At 37.4% G+C, this 15,000-nt stretch overlaps 1 protein-coding gene across 1 annotated transcript in view; it reads left to right on the plus strand.

Moving 5' to 3' along the window:
• The window catches only part of LOC115217920 (small conductance calcium-activated potassium channel protein 2-like), a 196,857-nt gene that overhangs the window by 73,948 nt on the left and 107,909 nt on the right, over positions 1-15,000 (plus strand). The window contains exon 3 of the mRNA XM_036507777.1: positions 10,445-10,555. Coding sequence (XP_036363670.1) covers positions 10,445-10,555 — 111 coding nt within the window. The remainder of the gene's footprint in view (positions 1-10,444; positions 10,556-15,000) is intronic.

Below are 15,000 nucleotides of genomic sequence, written 5' to 3' on the forward strand. Positions count from 1 at the left end.
TGTGGTGGTGATGTTGTAATCACCCATCAGTCCATCTATCTTTGTAGCCCTCTAACTCCTGTGGGATTTGTGGGTGGTGATGGTGGTGGTGGTGGTGGAGCAGAGACCTCAGGCATGCCCCCACCAGTGGGTCACATCAGAAGCAACTGTCAGCAAAATGGTCTGGCTGGATCCCCAAGGGAGACCACCAAAATGGCTTCACCGCCAGCGTTAAGGGTGAGCTGGGATGTGAGGCAGGAATGGCAATTGGTGTTGTCAGCGATGGAAACAAGAGTTCTCTCAAGGAAGCCTCCTCTGGACACTTTGCCTCTCCGTGAAATCACACTGAAACCACACTGAAGCATCTGGAGACGCTCAAGTTCATGTAAGGAAGGACACATTGGATAATTCAGACATAGGTATACAAAATGTGGAGACTGTCACAAACAGAATACTTTTGATTACAGGTTTTCTTGATCAGAGCCGACCAGGGGCTAAACAATGATAACAGCAATTGTGGTCACATGATTCATCGATTTCTCTGCAGTCTTTTCGCCAGAGTCTTTAATTTGTTTGAAGTAACTTGGTTAAGTTCCTGCTGGAGATTTTTTGCTTTTCGTTACAGGCACTTGAGCCCAGTGATAGTAGGGTGCTAATAGCACCATCCAAGCCTGATTGTTGCCAGAGCAGCTAACTGGCTTCTGTGCCAGTGGCATGTAAAAAGCACCATTCGAGCATGATCATTACCAGCATCACCTTACTGGCACCTGTGCCGGTGGTATGCGCAAAAAGATTCAAGCGAGGTCGTTGCCAGTACCGCCTGACTGTTCCTTGTGCCGGTGGCACGTAAAAGCACCCACTATACTCTCGGAGTGGTTAGCATTAGGAAGGGCATCTAGCTGTAGAAACTCTGCCAGATCAAGATTGGATCCTGGTGCAGCCATCTGGTTCGCCAACCCTCAGTCAAATCGTCCAACCCATGCTAGCATGGAAAACAGATGTTAACTGATGATGATGATGATGATGATGATGTTGTCAGACAAAAAGAATGCCTGATAAACAGTTGTTAAGAAACTGGAGGCAATCTGGTTTCTAATCTCGCAGATATAACATCATCTGAAACCATTTCTTCGCAAATGCATGGAATATTCTAAAAAAGAATTTCAGCATTTATTAAATCAAGCAAATTATTGAGCTTTATTTATTTGGCAAAGAACTAAAACATCTCAGGTAGTATTTCCTTCACAAATTCAATTATAATTCAATTATAGGTAGAAACTTGAAAACGTTTGCAAATTTTACTATTTTCTTTTCTCTTTGACTTCCAAAGTATTCTTCATTTAATAAATTAAGTGTAAATGTACTAAAGTAAAAGTTTTTCAAAAATTTTACAAATATTTCCAAGACTAAAATTTTTCTACTCCCTCTTTCGTTTAGTTTTATCTGATTAGTTTGGAGTGTAATCAAATTATTTTTAATTGAGCGAAGAAAGAGTAACGTTCCTTTCTAAACTGATATAAAAGTATCAGAGATACAATGAAACGATTATACCAAACAAAAACGAAACCAGGATAACGATATCATCCAAATTAGCTCCAAATGTTTCTGGTATTACTCCTTTTAAGTCTTGCGAAATTTCAATGAAAATCATGAAAATCTGATCAAAAATAAATTACTTTCAGCAAAGAATTAATTCTTGAAAAATGTAAATTATTGATTACTTCAGTCAACAGATGATTGCTTTTAATTAATGCAGAGAATTTAACATGTCGTTAGAAAGCTTCGTATGTATGGTGTGTATTTGGATTGATCTGTGATAAGAATCGTTTTGAAAATAAGGATGTAGCCTTTGCTTAGTATCCTCACCATTTAACTACGTTCCATATCTTAGAATACACATCGAAATTGAATTTTTAAATGATTAAGTGGCTATGTGGTATCAATAAAATTTTGATTTCATCGTTTTAGTATCAATAAAGTTAGTACCAGTTGAACACTGTTACTAACTTTATTGATACCAAAACAATGAAATGTCAAGTCAACCTCTGCAGAACTTGAACTCAGAAGGTAGAAATGCCGCTAAGCATTTTGCCTGGAATGTTAATGATTCTGCCAGGTAGCCACCTTTGAAAAATGGTAAATACTATCATGAAGAAGAAAATGGCAAGATGGCAGAATCGTTAGCACACTGGACAACATCGCTTAGTAGCAGTTTGTGCATCTTTGCATTCAGGGTTCAGATTCCACCAAGGTTGACTTTCTCTTTCAATCTTTCGGGGTTGATGAAATAAGTACCAGTTGAACTCTAGGTTTAACAGGATCAACTTACCCCACCCCCTACTCTGAAATTGCCGGCCTTGTGCCAAAATTTGAAATTGACTTTATCATGGAGCCTGGTACAGACTTCTGGCTTCCCAGATCCCCGGTCGAACCGTCCAACCCATGCTAGCATGGAGAACGGACGTTAAATGATGATGATGATGATGATGATGATGATGAAGAAGAAGTTTTGAGCCTAAAGAACATCAAAAAATTGGTAATTATGTTTGTCATTTGGTGAGCTGATGTACCCTTGAAGTGGCGGAATGGAGGTGATCTAATTAATTATCACCCCACCCCCGTTTCATTCCACGTGTGACCACGCACCAATATGGAAATCAATATTCTATTTAGAAGAACTGCCCTAATTAATATGATAATATTTTGTTTTAATGAAATATAGCACGTGTGATTGCTACTGTTTGTTGCCATAGAAACTGAAGAGTTAGTGATGATGATGATGATGTCAGAAATAAGATTTTTTTAAACTGAAGTTGTAAATCCCAACAGGAATATGAAGTGATCATAATCTTAATTCATAAATGTGTGTGCATTTATTGAATAATGAACCCAGCCATAGAAACTATGCCGAAGCAGACACAACTTCTCCGGCTTTTCAGCTACTGTTCAATTGTCCAGCATAGAAAAATGGATGTTAAATGATGATGATGGTGATCATAATAAAGACGATGTTCATATATGCATGTGTGTGTGTGTGTGTGTGTGCATGTGTCTGTGTGTGTGTGTGTATCTATATGTCTGTATCTATCTATCTATCTACTTGTCTGTCTGTCTATCTGACTGTCTGTCTATATATCTGTTTATCTATCTATCTGTCTGCCCCTCCATCCATCTGTCTTTACATCTGTTTGTTCATTTGTCTGTCTGTCCATCTCTCTGTATGTATGTAGGTATGAATGTAGTGTATGTAAGCATCTCTCTGCATGTAAGTATGTATGCATGTATGCATGCCTGCATGCATGTATGCATGCATGCATGCATGTATGTATGTATGCATGTATGTATGCATGCATGTATGTATGTAGTATGTATGTATGTATGTATGCATGTATGCCTGCATGCATGCATGCATGTATGTATGCATGCATGTATGTATGTATGTATGTATGTATGTATGCATGCCTGCCTGCATGCATGCATGTATGTATGCATGCAGGCATGCATGTATGTATGTATGTATGTATGTATGTATGAAGTTGTTGACAACAGCATGCGGCAAGGTAACTGAAATTTTGCCTTGGAGTACAGGCTTTCTCATTGGCTCATTGCCAAAAGGTTTAGAGCAGGTTGGCCATGTTTAACTCTTTCGTTATCAACCCGGCTGAAACCGGCTCTGGTTCTGTAGTATAAATGTCTTGTTTTCATAAGTTTTGAATTAAAATCTCCCACCAAACTTTAGTCACAATTTATGTTCCTAACAGTAGCTGAATGATAACTAAGTTAGTTTGCTAAATTCTTTGTTATATTTAAAGTACTTGAAAGAAACACTGAGTAATGAAAGGGTTAAATCCCTCAATTGATTACTGAAGTGTGAGGGCTTCTTGACCCTGGAAGAGTAAAAGACAAAGTGCACTTTGGCAAGAATTGAACTCAGATCATTAACAACTATTATTAAGTACTGCAAAACATTTTGTCTGGCTTTCTGACAACTCTATTAAGAACAGGTCTTCAGTATAAACATATAATTCTTTCTAATTTGGGCACAAGGTGAGAAACCTTTAGGGGAGGGAGCAAGTCAATTAGACTGACCACATTGTTTAACTGATACCATCTTAGTAACCCCCAAAAGAATGAATGGCAAAATTAATCTCAGTAGAATTTGGACACAGAATACAAAAGAGAAAAAAAAATGGTTAGCTGCTAAGCATTTTAACCAGTACACTAACAATTCTGCCAACTCACCAACGTCCTGGTGAAACAGTAAAACATTGATTACATTTTACAAATAATAAAATATTAAATTATTTAATTGTCTAGAATAAAATTACAAAATAAAAAGTGATTGTCACTAAATTTTTTTTTTCTATTTCTTTATTAATACGGTTTATTGCTCTCCATAATATTTGAGACATTGACTAACTTTTAATATATCTTGTAACTTGTAGTGCTAATAATAAAATTGGTAGAGAAGGAGGAATATATTAGTGACAATGGGTTATGAGAAAAGAAACTAAATTAGATGTTATAGTATAAACATACTATATACAATGGGTTAGGAATGAAGAAAATATATTCAACACTATAATATATTTTTTATTTTTAGTCAGGTGTCGCTGTGTGGCAAGAAGTTTGCTTCCCAACCACATGGTTAAGGGTTCAGTCCCACTGCATGACACCTTAGGCAAGTGTCTTCTACTATAGCCTAGAGCTGACCAAAATCTCATGAGTGGATTTGGTAGATGGAAACTGAAAGAAGCCTCTCATACACACACACACACACACACACACACACACACACACATGGTTTTCTACTGCTGGATGTTAGGCTAAATCAGACTGGAGTCTGGTGCAGTTTTCTAGTGTGCCAGCCCAGTCTAACCGTCCAAACCATACCAACATGGACAATGAACATTAAATGATGATGATGATGATGATGATGATGATGATGATATATATATATATGTGTGTGTGTGTGTGTGTATGTATATTAGAGAGTAACCTTTTTAGTGTTGGTAGTTGACTAAAGCCTTGTGAGTGGATTTGGTAGACGGAAACTGAAAGAAGCCCATTGTTCGCTAGCCTCTGCACGCATTTTTTTTCTCTCCTTGTTTCTCTCCATGTTTCTTTTCTTTTCTGTGTATCTTTCTGTTGAAGAGCGTAGGCTCGAAACGTAAAAGACTTGTTTTATTTATATTCCTGAGCACCATACTAATACAATTGTTTGTTTGTATTCCACCTGCCTTCGTCTTTTGTTTATTTTCATAAAGCTTCCCGTTATATATATATATGTATGTATGTGTGTTTGTGTGTCTGTGTTTGTCCCCTCAACATCGCTTGACAACTGATGCTGGTGTGTTTACGTCCCCACAACTTAGCGGTTTGAATAAGTACTAGGCTTACAAAGAATAAGTCCTGGGGTCGATTAGCTTGACTAAAGGCAGTGCTCCAGTATGGCCATGGTCAGATAACTGAAACAAGTAAAAGAGTAAAAGAGTAAAGAGTAAATGGTGACAATAGAGAGTAGAGAGGAAATTTTTGTCTTTTAGTCTTGCCAGGGACAAGACCAACCTTCTAGTGCTGGTGCCATGATAAAATGAGGTGTGAACACTTTGTAAAGTAGTTGTTAATAAGAAGGGCATGTGACTTTATAAACACTGGCAAAAAAATGTAGAGTACAAATGGGTGAGATATAGTTCCCTTGCTCAACTTGTCTAGGAGAGCAGTGCCCCCTAATAAGGATCTGAGCTCAACTGTAAGAAACCATTCAAATGTTTCTAGCTTGGGAATGTGGATGTGAATTGATAATGATGATGGTGGTGATGATCATCGTCGTCATCATCGCCATGGTCATGGTTGTTGTTGTTGTGGTGGTGGTGGTGGTGGTGGTTTTAGCGGCAGCAATGATGATGATGATGATGAGGAGGAGGAGGATGATGAGAGTGGTGTAGTGATAGCATGGAGGGAATGATGATGATGACAACAACAATGATGATGACGATGAGGATTGCTAAATTGATTCAACAAAGGGTGTACAAGTCATTTGAGTGGACTAAAGCCATACATGTGACACCTTCCTGGTGAAGGTGTTACCAATTATATTACAGGGTGCCTGTTGTACTCTCTATATTTAATACAAATACTATTAAGTTGTTGATTTTTATGTTATTTTAACTTCATTTCCATTTTCATCTTCATAAAATAAATGTCTGGTCAATCAAAGCTACCTTGGACCTAAACAACAATAACCATAAAATTACATGCATTGGTGATATCACGGCATCATCTCACCCCCACTCCCTCCCATCACCACCACCACTGTTGGCCAAAATTGACCGTGCATCTGAAAATGCATATGTAGACCTGTAAAAAAATGGCTGACCATTATTCATGCATCCAAGCCTCCCTCTTTTCCATACCACTGATGTTTATCCAAAGGAAAAGGCCACCACCTTAGACTGCTTCAGCAGCTAGGATGAAAGGATGAAAGGATGAAAGACAATGTCGGCCTTGGCGGAATTTGAACTCAGAACATAGCGGCAGACGGAATACGGCTACGCATTTCGCCCGGCATGCTAACGTTTCTGCCAGCTCACTGCCTTTTTGAAGGAAGGATATTCTTTTTTACTCTAGGCACAAGGCCCGAAATTTTGGGGGAGGGAGCCAGCTGATCAGATCAAACCCAGTATGCAACTGGTACTTAATTTATTGACCCCATTGAAAGGATGAAAGGCTAAAATGATCCTCAGCAGAATTTGAACTCAGAACGTAAAGTCATATGAAATACCTATTTCTTTACTACCCACAAGGGGCTAAACACTGAGGGGACGAACGAGGATAGACAAACGGATTAAGTCGATTATATCGAACTCCAGTGTGTAACTGGTGCTTATTTAATCGACCCTGAAAGGATGAAAGGCAAAGTCAACCTCAGCGGAATTTGAACTAGAACGTAGCAGCAGACGAAATACAGCTATGCATTTCGCCCGGCGTGCTAACGTTTCTGCCAGCTTGCTACCCTTTAGAAGGAAGGATATTCTTTTTTACTCTAGGCACAAGTCCCGAAATTTGGGGGGAGCGGGCCAGTTGATTAGATCAAACTCAGTACGCAACTGGTACTTAATTTATTGTCCACCCAGCCCCAAAAGGATGAATGGCAAAAAAATCAACCTCAGCAGAATTTGAACTCCGAACGTAAAGTCAAACAAAGTACCTCTAAGTATTTCACTCAGCATGCTGACGATTCTACCAGCTGGCCACCTTACAAACTACAATATTGCAAATGCAAAAATATAGTATATTTGACAATCGAATATCTCCATAGCCAGCCAGCTCAGCAATTTATATGATTCATCACAATAATCAGTGCAGAACTAAAAACTGTTTGCACATGTCATATTTTTGTTTTCCATTCGACCAATTTTATTTCTGTCATGAAACTCCGTTTGCCAATCAATATGTCAACGGAATATTTTAGTCACTATGAGAAGAATCAGCGCTGAATTGGCAGACAGACATTTGGTGACATGCTAAATGAATAGACATTGTTGAAAGCAAGTCATTTAGGAAGCCTCTTCGTGGCCACTTGACCATCTAGAAGCAGTAGCTAAATTTCCCTGAAACTACACTATTTTTTGTTTTTTAATGTTATAACCCTCTTGTTACCATATTTCCGTTAACGTATACTCTTTTACTCTTTTACTTGTTTCAGTCATTTGACTGCGACCATGCTGGAGCACCGCCTTTAGTCGAGCAAATCGACCCCGGGACTTATTCTTTGTAAGCCCAGTACTTATTCTATCGGTCTCTTTTGCTGAACCGCTAAGTGACGGGGATGTAAACACACCAGCATCAGTTGTCAAGCAATGCTAGGGAGACTAACACAGACACACAAACACACACACATATATATATATATACATATATACGACAGGCTTCTTTCAGTTTCCGTCAACCAAATCCACTCACAAGGCATTTGTCGGCCCGGGGCTATAGCAGAAGACACTTGCCCAAGATGCCACGCAGTGGGACTGAACCCGCAACCATGTGGTTGGTTAGCAAGCTACTTACCACACAGCCACTCCTGTTTCAGTTAAATTTTAAAATAATAAAGAATTTAATAAAATAACTTTATAATTATTAAGCTGGAGTCTGGAATAATTTAGCATAAAATTTTGATGGAAGATTATAATTTAGACCGGTAGTTCTCAACGTTGGGCCTGGGAAAATTTTGAGGGTGCCAGAGAAAATTTTGAGAGGGCCTTGGAAATTTTCTGGATTGGAAACAAGCTGTTTTTAGTATTCATTTTGTAGATTTGACCAGTGTTGCCAACAGATTTTTCCAAAATATAACAAATTTTTATCTCAAAATATTACAGATATAAATAAAATTCCAAAAGGTAACAAAAAACATAACAACACATAAATTTTGTCAAAAACGTAACAAATTTGTTATGAACATAACAACTTCATTTAACGAACGTGATTGTATCCCTACATGAAGCTGGCATGTGGAAACAATTACTACTTTATGAGGTTTATATTCCAAAAAATAGGGTCGGACAACTGGTTTAGAGGTCAGTGGGCATGGGATTTTTTGATCATAAAAAGTGGGCCCAAAGGTAAAAAAAAGGTAGAGAACTATTGATTCAAACCACTTTAAAACAGTAGTAAGTTTATCATGGAACTTGAGGCGGTCTCAGATGGGTTGGCATCAAAAGAGTTAAACATTAAACTGTAATTTAATGCCAAGACAAACTTTATTTCCAAATGGATCTCTATCAAGCTATTAGTCCCTAAATTCTGATTTTTCCCCCTTTTCCCCTTAATACTCTTGGCTCTGGAGCCCTGTAGACAATCGTGGGTACTGCACTTCCTCTTCTCACTAAACCATAGAAAATAACTGAAGAAACTTGCCCAACTGAGATGTTAATCTTGGGCAATAATCTCTCAATACTAGAGGCAGATGAGTGTTGTAGAGAAACAAGGAAGCTATTGCCAAGCTTGACTAGCTTGACCAGTTGACCAGTTGACAAACTGGACAATAATGAGCCCCAACTACAGATAACTTCTATGTATTACCTTTTACTTGTTTCAGTCATTAGACTGTGGCCATGCTGGAGCACTGCTTTGAAGAACTTTAGTTGAATCAATCAATCCTAGTACATTTTTTCGTTTAAGCCTAGTACTTAATCTGTCAGTCCCAGTTGCCAAACTGCCAAGTTACTAGGATGTAAACATACCGACACTGGATGTCAAGTTGCAGTGGGGGACAAACACAGACACAGATATACATACACACATACACACACACACATATATCATCATCATCATCATCATCATTTAATGTTCATTGTCCATGTTGGTATGGTTTGGACGGTTAGACTGGGCTGGCACACTAGAAAACTGCACCAGACTCCAGTCTGATTTAGCCTAGCATCCAGCAGTAGAAAACCACGTGTGTGTGTGTGTGTGTGTATGAGAGGCTTCTTTCAGTTTCCATCTACCAAATCCACTCATGAGATTTTGGTCAGCTCTAGGCTATAGTAGAAAACACTTGCCTAAGGTGCACTGCAGTGGGACTGAACCCTTAACCATGTGGTTGGAAAGCAAACTTCTTGCCATACAGCAACACCTGGCAGTTGAAGATTGTACACATTATCAAAATTGATAAAAAAAAGAAAAAGATGACGACAGTTCTGAGATAACGACAGACAAAACAAAAAACAAAAAGTTTTCTGTTTTATACAGAAATGCTTTAGAAACCACCACCTCCGCCCATCTTCCCACCAAGAACGGTTTTTGAGAGCTAGAATAAATATCGTAAACTGCCATTAAGTCATAACATTCATTTTATTAAAATATATTTACAAAAGAATAAGAAAACCTTACAATGTAGTTAATACAATTTGTAATTTTTGTATTTTAATGATAAATCATTTGAGTCTGAAGTCCAAAGGCAGACTAAAAACAACTGATATAATAAACTCACTTTACGTTGCTTTTATTCATTCGTGTTTTTGATAAAGGAATTTTTATGCTGAAATATTTTGCTTTGAACTTTTAAGATCTAACAATTTATTATTCTATATAAATTATATTAACTATACACTGAGGCTTTATTTTAATTTTATTTATATTTTTTATATTTAATTTTGCAGTTGTTTCTTTTGCTTTTCTCTATTTTATTTTAACGGTATGTTTTATGTCTCATTGGTATTTCTCTGTTCTATCACAGACAGATGCTTTTAATGCCTGATGTCACTTTATTTTAGAAATCTTAGCAGTTAATTCATCCATAACTCAATATTTATGTTATATTATTTCAATGTTCCTTACAAATTACTTCAAAGGGCCGTGGCACATTACAATACTTTTGCCCAGCATGAAAGGAACGAATTTAAAAACGAAATGAAAAACAAAAAAAAAATTCAAAATGTCCTCATGCAGTTCTTTCTTTAAATTTCAGGGCGCTGGATGCACTGCCCTTGTTGTTGCTGTAATTGCACGGAAGCTGGAACTCAGTCGAGCAGAGAAACATGTGCACAACTTCATGATGGACACACAGCTAACAAAGAGAGTAAGTTCCAAGTCAATTCGCATTTTTGCACTGAGTCCATATCACATTTTAAATGAATTACTCTTTTAGCTTTAATTAGATTCTTGACCCTTTTTTTTTAACCAAGCAACAAATTAATTACTGAAATGATTATTGGTGTTCTTTAGAAGGTGCATGGCTCAGTGGTTAGAGCGTTGGACTCGCAATAATGAGGTAGTGAGTTCAAATCCCGGGCTTGTGTGTTGGGCTCTTGAGCAAGACACTTTATTTCACATTGCTCCAGTTCACTCAGCTGTAGAATGAGTTGTGGCATGGCTGATGCTAAGCTGTATCGGCCCCTTTGCCTTTCCCTAGGATAACATCAGTGGTGTGGAGAGGGGAGGCTGGTATCCATGGGCCACAGCTTGTCTTCCATAAACAACCTTGCCTGGACTTGTACCTAGAAAGGAAATTTTCTAGGTGCAATCCAATGTTCATTCATGGCCAAAGTGGGTCTTGACCCTTTCCCTCTATACCTGATGATCTGGCAGAACTGTTAGTGGGTTGGACAAAATTCTTGACACTATTTCTCCTGGCTTTTTACATTTGGAGTTCAAATTCTGCTAAGATTGATTCTTCCTTTAATCCCTACAAGATTGATAAAATAATTACCAATGAAATAATCTCTTCTCAAAGGGTCATAGTCTTGCAAGTTACTTGGAGATCCTGCCAGTACTGGTGTCATGTAAAAAGCATCCAGTCCAACTGTAAGATGGATGGCATTTGGAAGAGCATCCAGCTGTAAAAACCATGTCAAAACTAATAATATGTGCATCTCTGATCACAAACAGAAGTAGTGAGGGAGCATCATAGCCATGTGTTGAGAGGAATTCTTTGAGGTTTAGAAAATACACCTTTGGAAACATGGGAGTTTCATTCAACATCCAGAAACAACCCTTATTCAGGGACCTTTTGAGTGGGATGCACTACTTGACCTGAAGATGATGATGATGATGGTGGTGGTGGTGGTGGTGGTGGTGGTGGTGGTGGTGGTGGTGGTGGTGGTTGTGGTGGTGGTGGTGTTGATGATGATGATGATGATGATGATGATGACGACGATGATGATAGTAATAATAGTAATAATAATAATAATAATAATAATAATAATAATAATAATAATAATAATAATAATAATAATGATGATGATGATGATGATGATAATAATGATGATGATAATAATAATGTTTCTGATTTAGACACATGGGCAACTAGTTAATACAATTGATACCAGTGTTTGAACTAGTATTCAATTATATCAAACCCCCAAAAAGATGACCTCAGCACGATTTGAACATAGAATATAATGAACTAGAGTGAATATGACAAAGCATTTTTACCTATGCTTTGACAATCCCACCATTCAATTATAACAAATGAGATGGCAGAGAAAGAGAGAGAGAGAGAGGGAGAGCAAAAGAGGTGGAGCAGATCCATTACATTTATTTAGTTTGTATACTTGCATTAGTTTGTAGTATGGGTTTTTTTTTGCTTTTTTATTATTTTTTTTGTTTTTTTCTGCTGCGTTCAAAATCCCTCATAGGTTTCTTTGTTCTTTCATCTCTCTATGATTGATGAGATATACCTTTGTAGCGTGCCCCCTATAATACAAGATTCAAATCAATAATATCGACTTACCTTTAGAATCTGTATTTGTGCTCATTTAATAAATTAGTGCGTTCTATGATCCAGACAGATCAAGAGTGAAACCTTTCTCTACACATGACCGACTACACTAATATCATTAAATAATTCAACATTTAAGGTATCACAACTGGTTAATAAATAAGATATTGTATAAATAATTAAATCCTCTTAAGGCATCACAAAAATGTTGTTATTAAATTAAATAACCCCCCATTCAATGCATTGTAACCATTTATCCCTAAATAGATCGTTATTTTAACCCCATAACCATTATCCTTAAATAGGTCATTCTTCTTTTTTTTTTCAACTTTTTAAAGCCTAGCCAGGCGCATGGGCCCAGTTTCCCAGTTTCTGTGGCGTATGTGTTCCCCCCAGCTGGACTGGACGCCAGTCCATTGCAGTGTTACTCAAGAAACAGGAAGAGAGAGTGAGAAAAAGTTGTGGTGAAAGAGTACAACAGGGGTCACCCCCACCCCCTAACGGAGCCTTGAGGAGTTTTTAGGTGTTTTCGCTCAATAAACACACACAACGTCCGGTCTGGGAATTGAAACTGCGATCCTCCGACCGCGAGTTCACTGCCCTAACCACTGGGCCATTGCACCTCCAAATAGGTCATTATTTAAGCATAATTGTTATTATCACAACTAGGGCAATCCTGGACAATTGCCCAAAGGTTTCACAGGTTCAAGGGCTCAGTTCTAATCGATGTTGTAGTATGTTGTAAAAGAATAAGTACTTAGAGGGACAAGTGCAGTGATTTGCATGGGGCATAAGACGCAGCTAAAACAGTCCTGATCACAATCATTTATCCTTAAGTAGGTCATTACTTTAATGCCATAATAATTATCCTTAAATAGGTCATGGAGAAGAGAGGCTGGTATGCCTGGGCGACTGCTGGTCTTCCATAAACAACCTTGCCCGGACTTGCACCTCAAAGGGGAAACTTCTAAGTGCAATATCATGATCATTCATGACAAACGGGAGTTTATTTTATTTATGATACTGCTAAAACAGCCCTGATTACAATCATTTATCCATATACAGGTCATTATTTAAGGTTTCACAAGGATTCGTATTTAAGTAGGTCATTAGTACCCTCTCTCAGTATCTTAAAAACGTGTCACATATTTCTCTTCCAAAGGGTCATTTTTTCTCAGCTGAGCTTCCTGTTAGCCATAAAACCCTTTATTCTGACAGCTTCTTTCTTTGAGATGCTCCCTGGAACTTGCTCCCATCATCCATTTTTCTTCTGGTCTATGATATTCAGTCCATTAAGCTTTCTGTAAATCTGTTATCTGTTATCTTTGACTTGTTGTGGTCATTAGACTGTGGCCATGCTGGGGCACCGCCTTGAACAATTTGTTTTAGTCAGATGAATTGACCCCAGTACATATAGTGTTTTAGTTTTTTGTTAAGCCTAGTACTTATTCTATCGGTCCCTTTTGCTGAACTGCTAAGTTACAGGAACATAAACACATCAACACTAGTTGTCAAGCAATAGTGGTGGGGAGGACACAGATACAGACACACACATACACACACACACACACACATATATATATATATACATATATACAACAGGCTTCTTTTGGTTTCCATCTACCAAATCCACTCACATGGTTTTGGTCAACCTGAAGTTATAATAGAAGACGCTTGCCCAAGGTGTCACACAGCAGGATTGAACCTGGAACCATGTGGTCAAGAAACAAACTTCTTACCACCCAGCCACATTTTCTTTTTTAATTTGAAGGCTCCTTTCTTTTCATTCTTTGTCCTAGCTTGAGCCACAGTGGCCTCAAGCCTTGTTTGGAACAAAATCATTAAAACAAACTTTAAAGCATCACAACCGTTTTTTCCTTAAATACGTCTTTATTTAAAGCACCGCAACTATTTATCCTTAAACAGGTGAATTTCAAAAGCATAATAACTATTTTATCTGCAAATCTCTTTGATTTCCTAGTAATTAATTCTCCTCATGCTATTCAGCCCAGATCCCAAACAACACGATCATAAAACTAGCCTTTGACCAAATGACCATCAACAGCAAGCACCGCAGACAGTCAACAATATCCTCTGCTTTTCAGACAATATTATAAACTATTCGTTTGTGTTGTGTTTCAAAATATTTTCTAACCAAATGTTACATCCTTTTTTTTTTATTTTTAACCTATTAAACCCATAAAAGTTGAGAACAACATAACAACAGTCAATTATCAGATTTCTGATATTTCAAAAAGAGTCACAAAAATAAAGAACCTCAATAAAAGATTTTGAGACAAGACACAAAATTAACAGCAACATTATGACTTTTAATGTTACCCATTAGTGAAATCACTCAAAAATTTAATAAACAGTGCTAAAAATTGGGAAAAGAAAAAAAAGGTGATTCTCTATAGAAAATTTAGAAGAATGCTGAATAACTAATTAACCAAAATAATTAGATAACTAAAATGTCTAAAAACTAAATACAAGCATCCTTGATGTAAATTTTTGTTCAGATTCTAAATCAGCTACAGTCAATATAATTCAAGCACCAAAGGTAACATATGATTGAATTGGTAGAGCACCAGACGAAATATTGTGCATTTTCACGATCTCTCCCTTTGTTTTGTTTGTAAATCCTTTTGCTACCATATTTCTCTTGAAATAGGATAACAAAACTGAACTTGTTTCAATTAATTTTGAAATTAATATAGAATTTGTTAGAATAAATTTGTCATCATTAAGGCGACATCTTTATATATAAAAGTGAAGTTGTGTGTCTGTCTCCTATGATTTAGATT

This window comes from Octopus sinensis, linkage group LG12 (genome assembly GCF_006345805.1).
Source record: "Octopus sinensis linkage group LG12, ASM634580v1, whole genome shotgun sequence".
Lineage (NCBI taxonomy): Eukaryota > Metazoa > Mollusca > Cephalopoda > Octopoda > Octopodidae > Octopus > Octopus sinensis.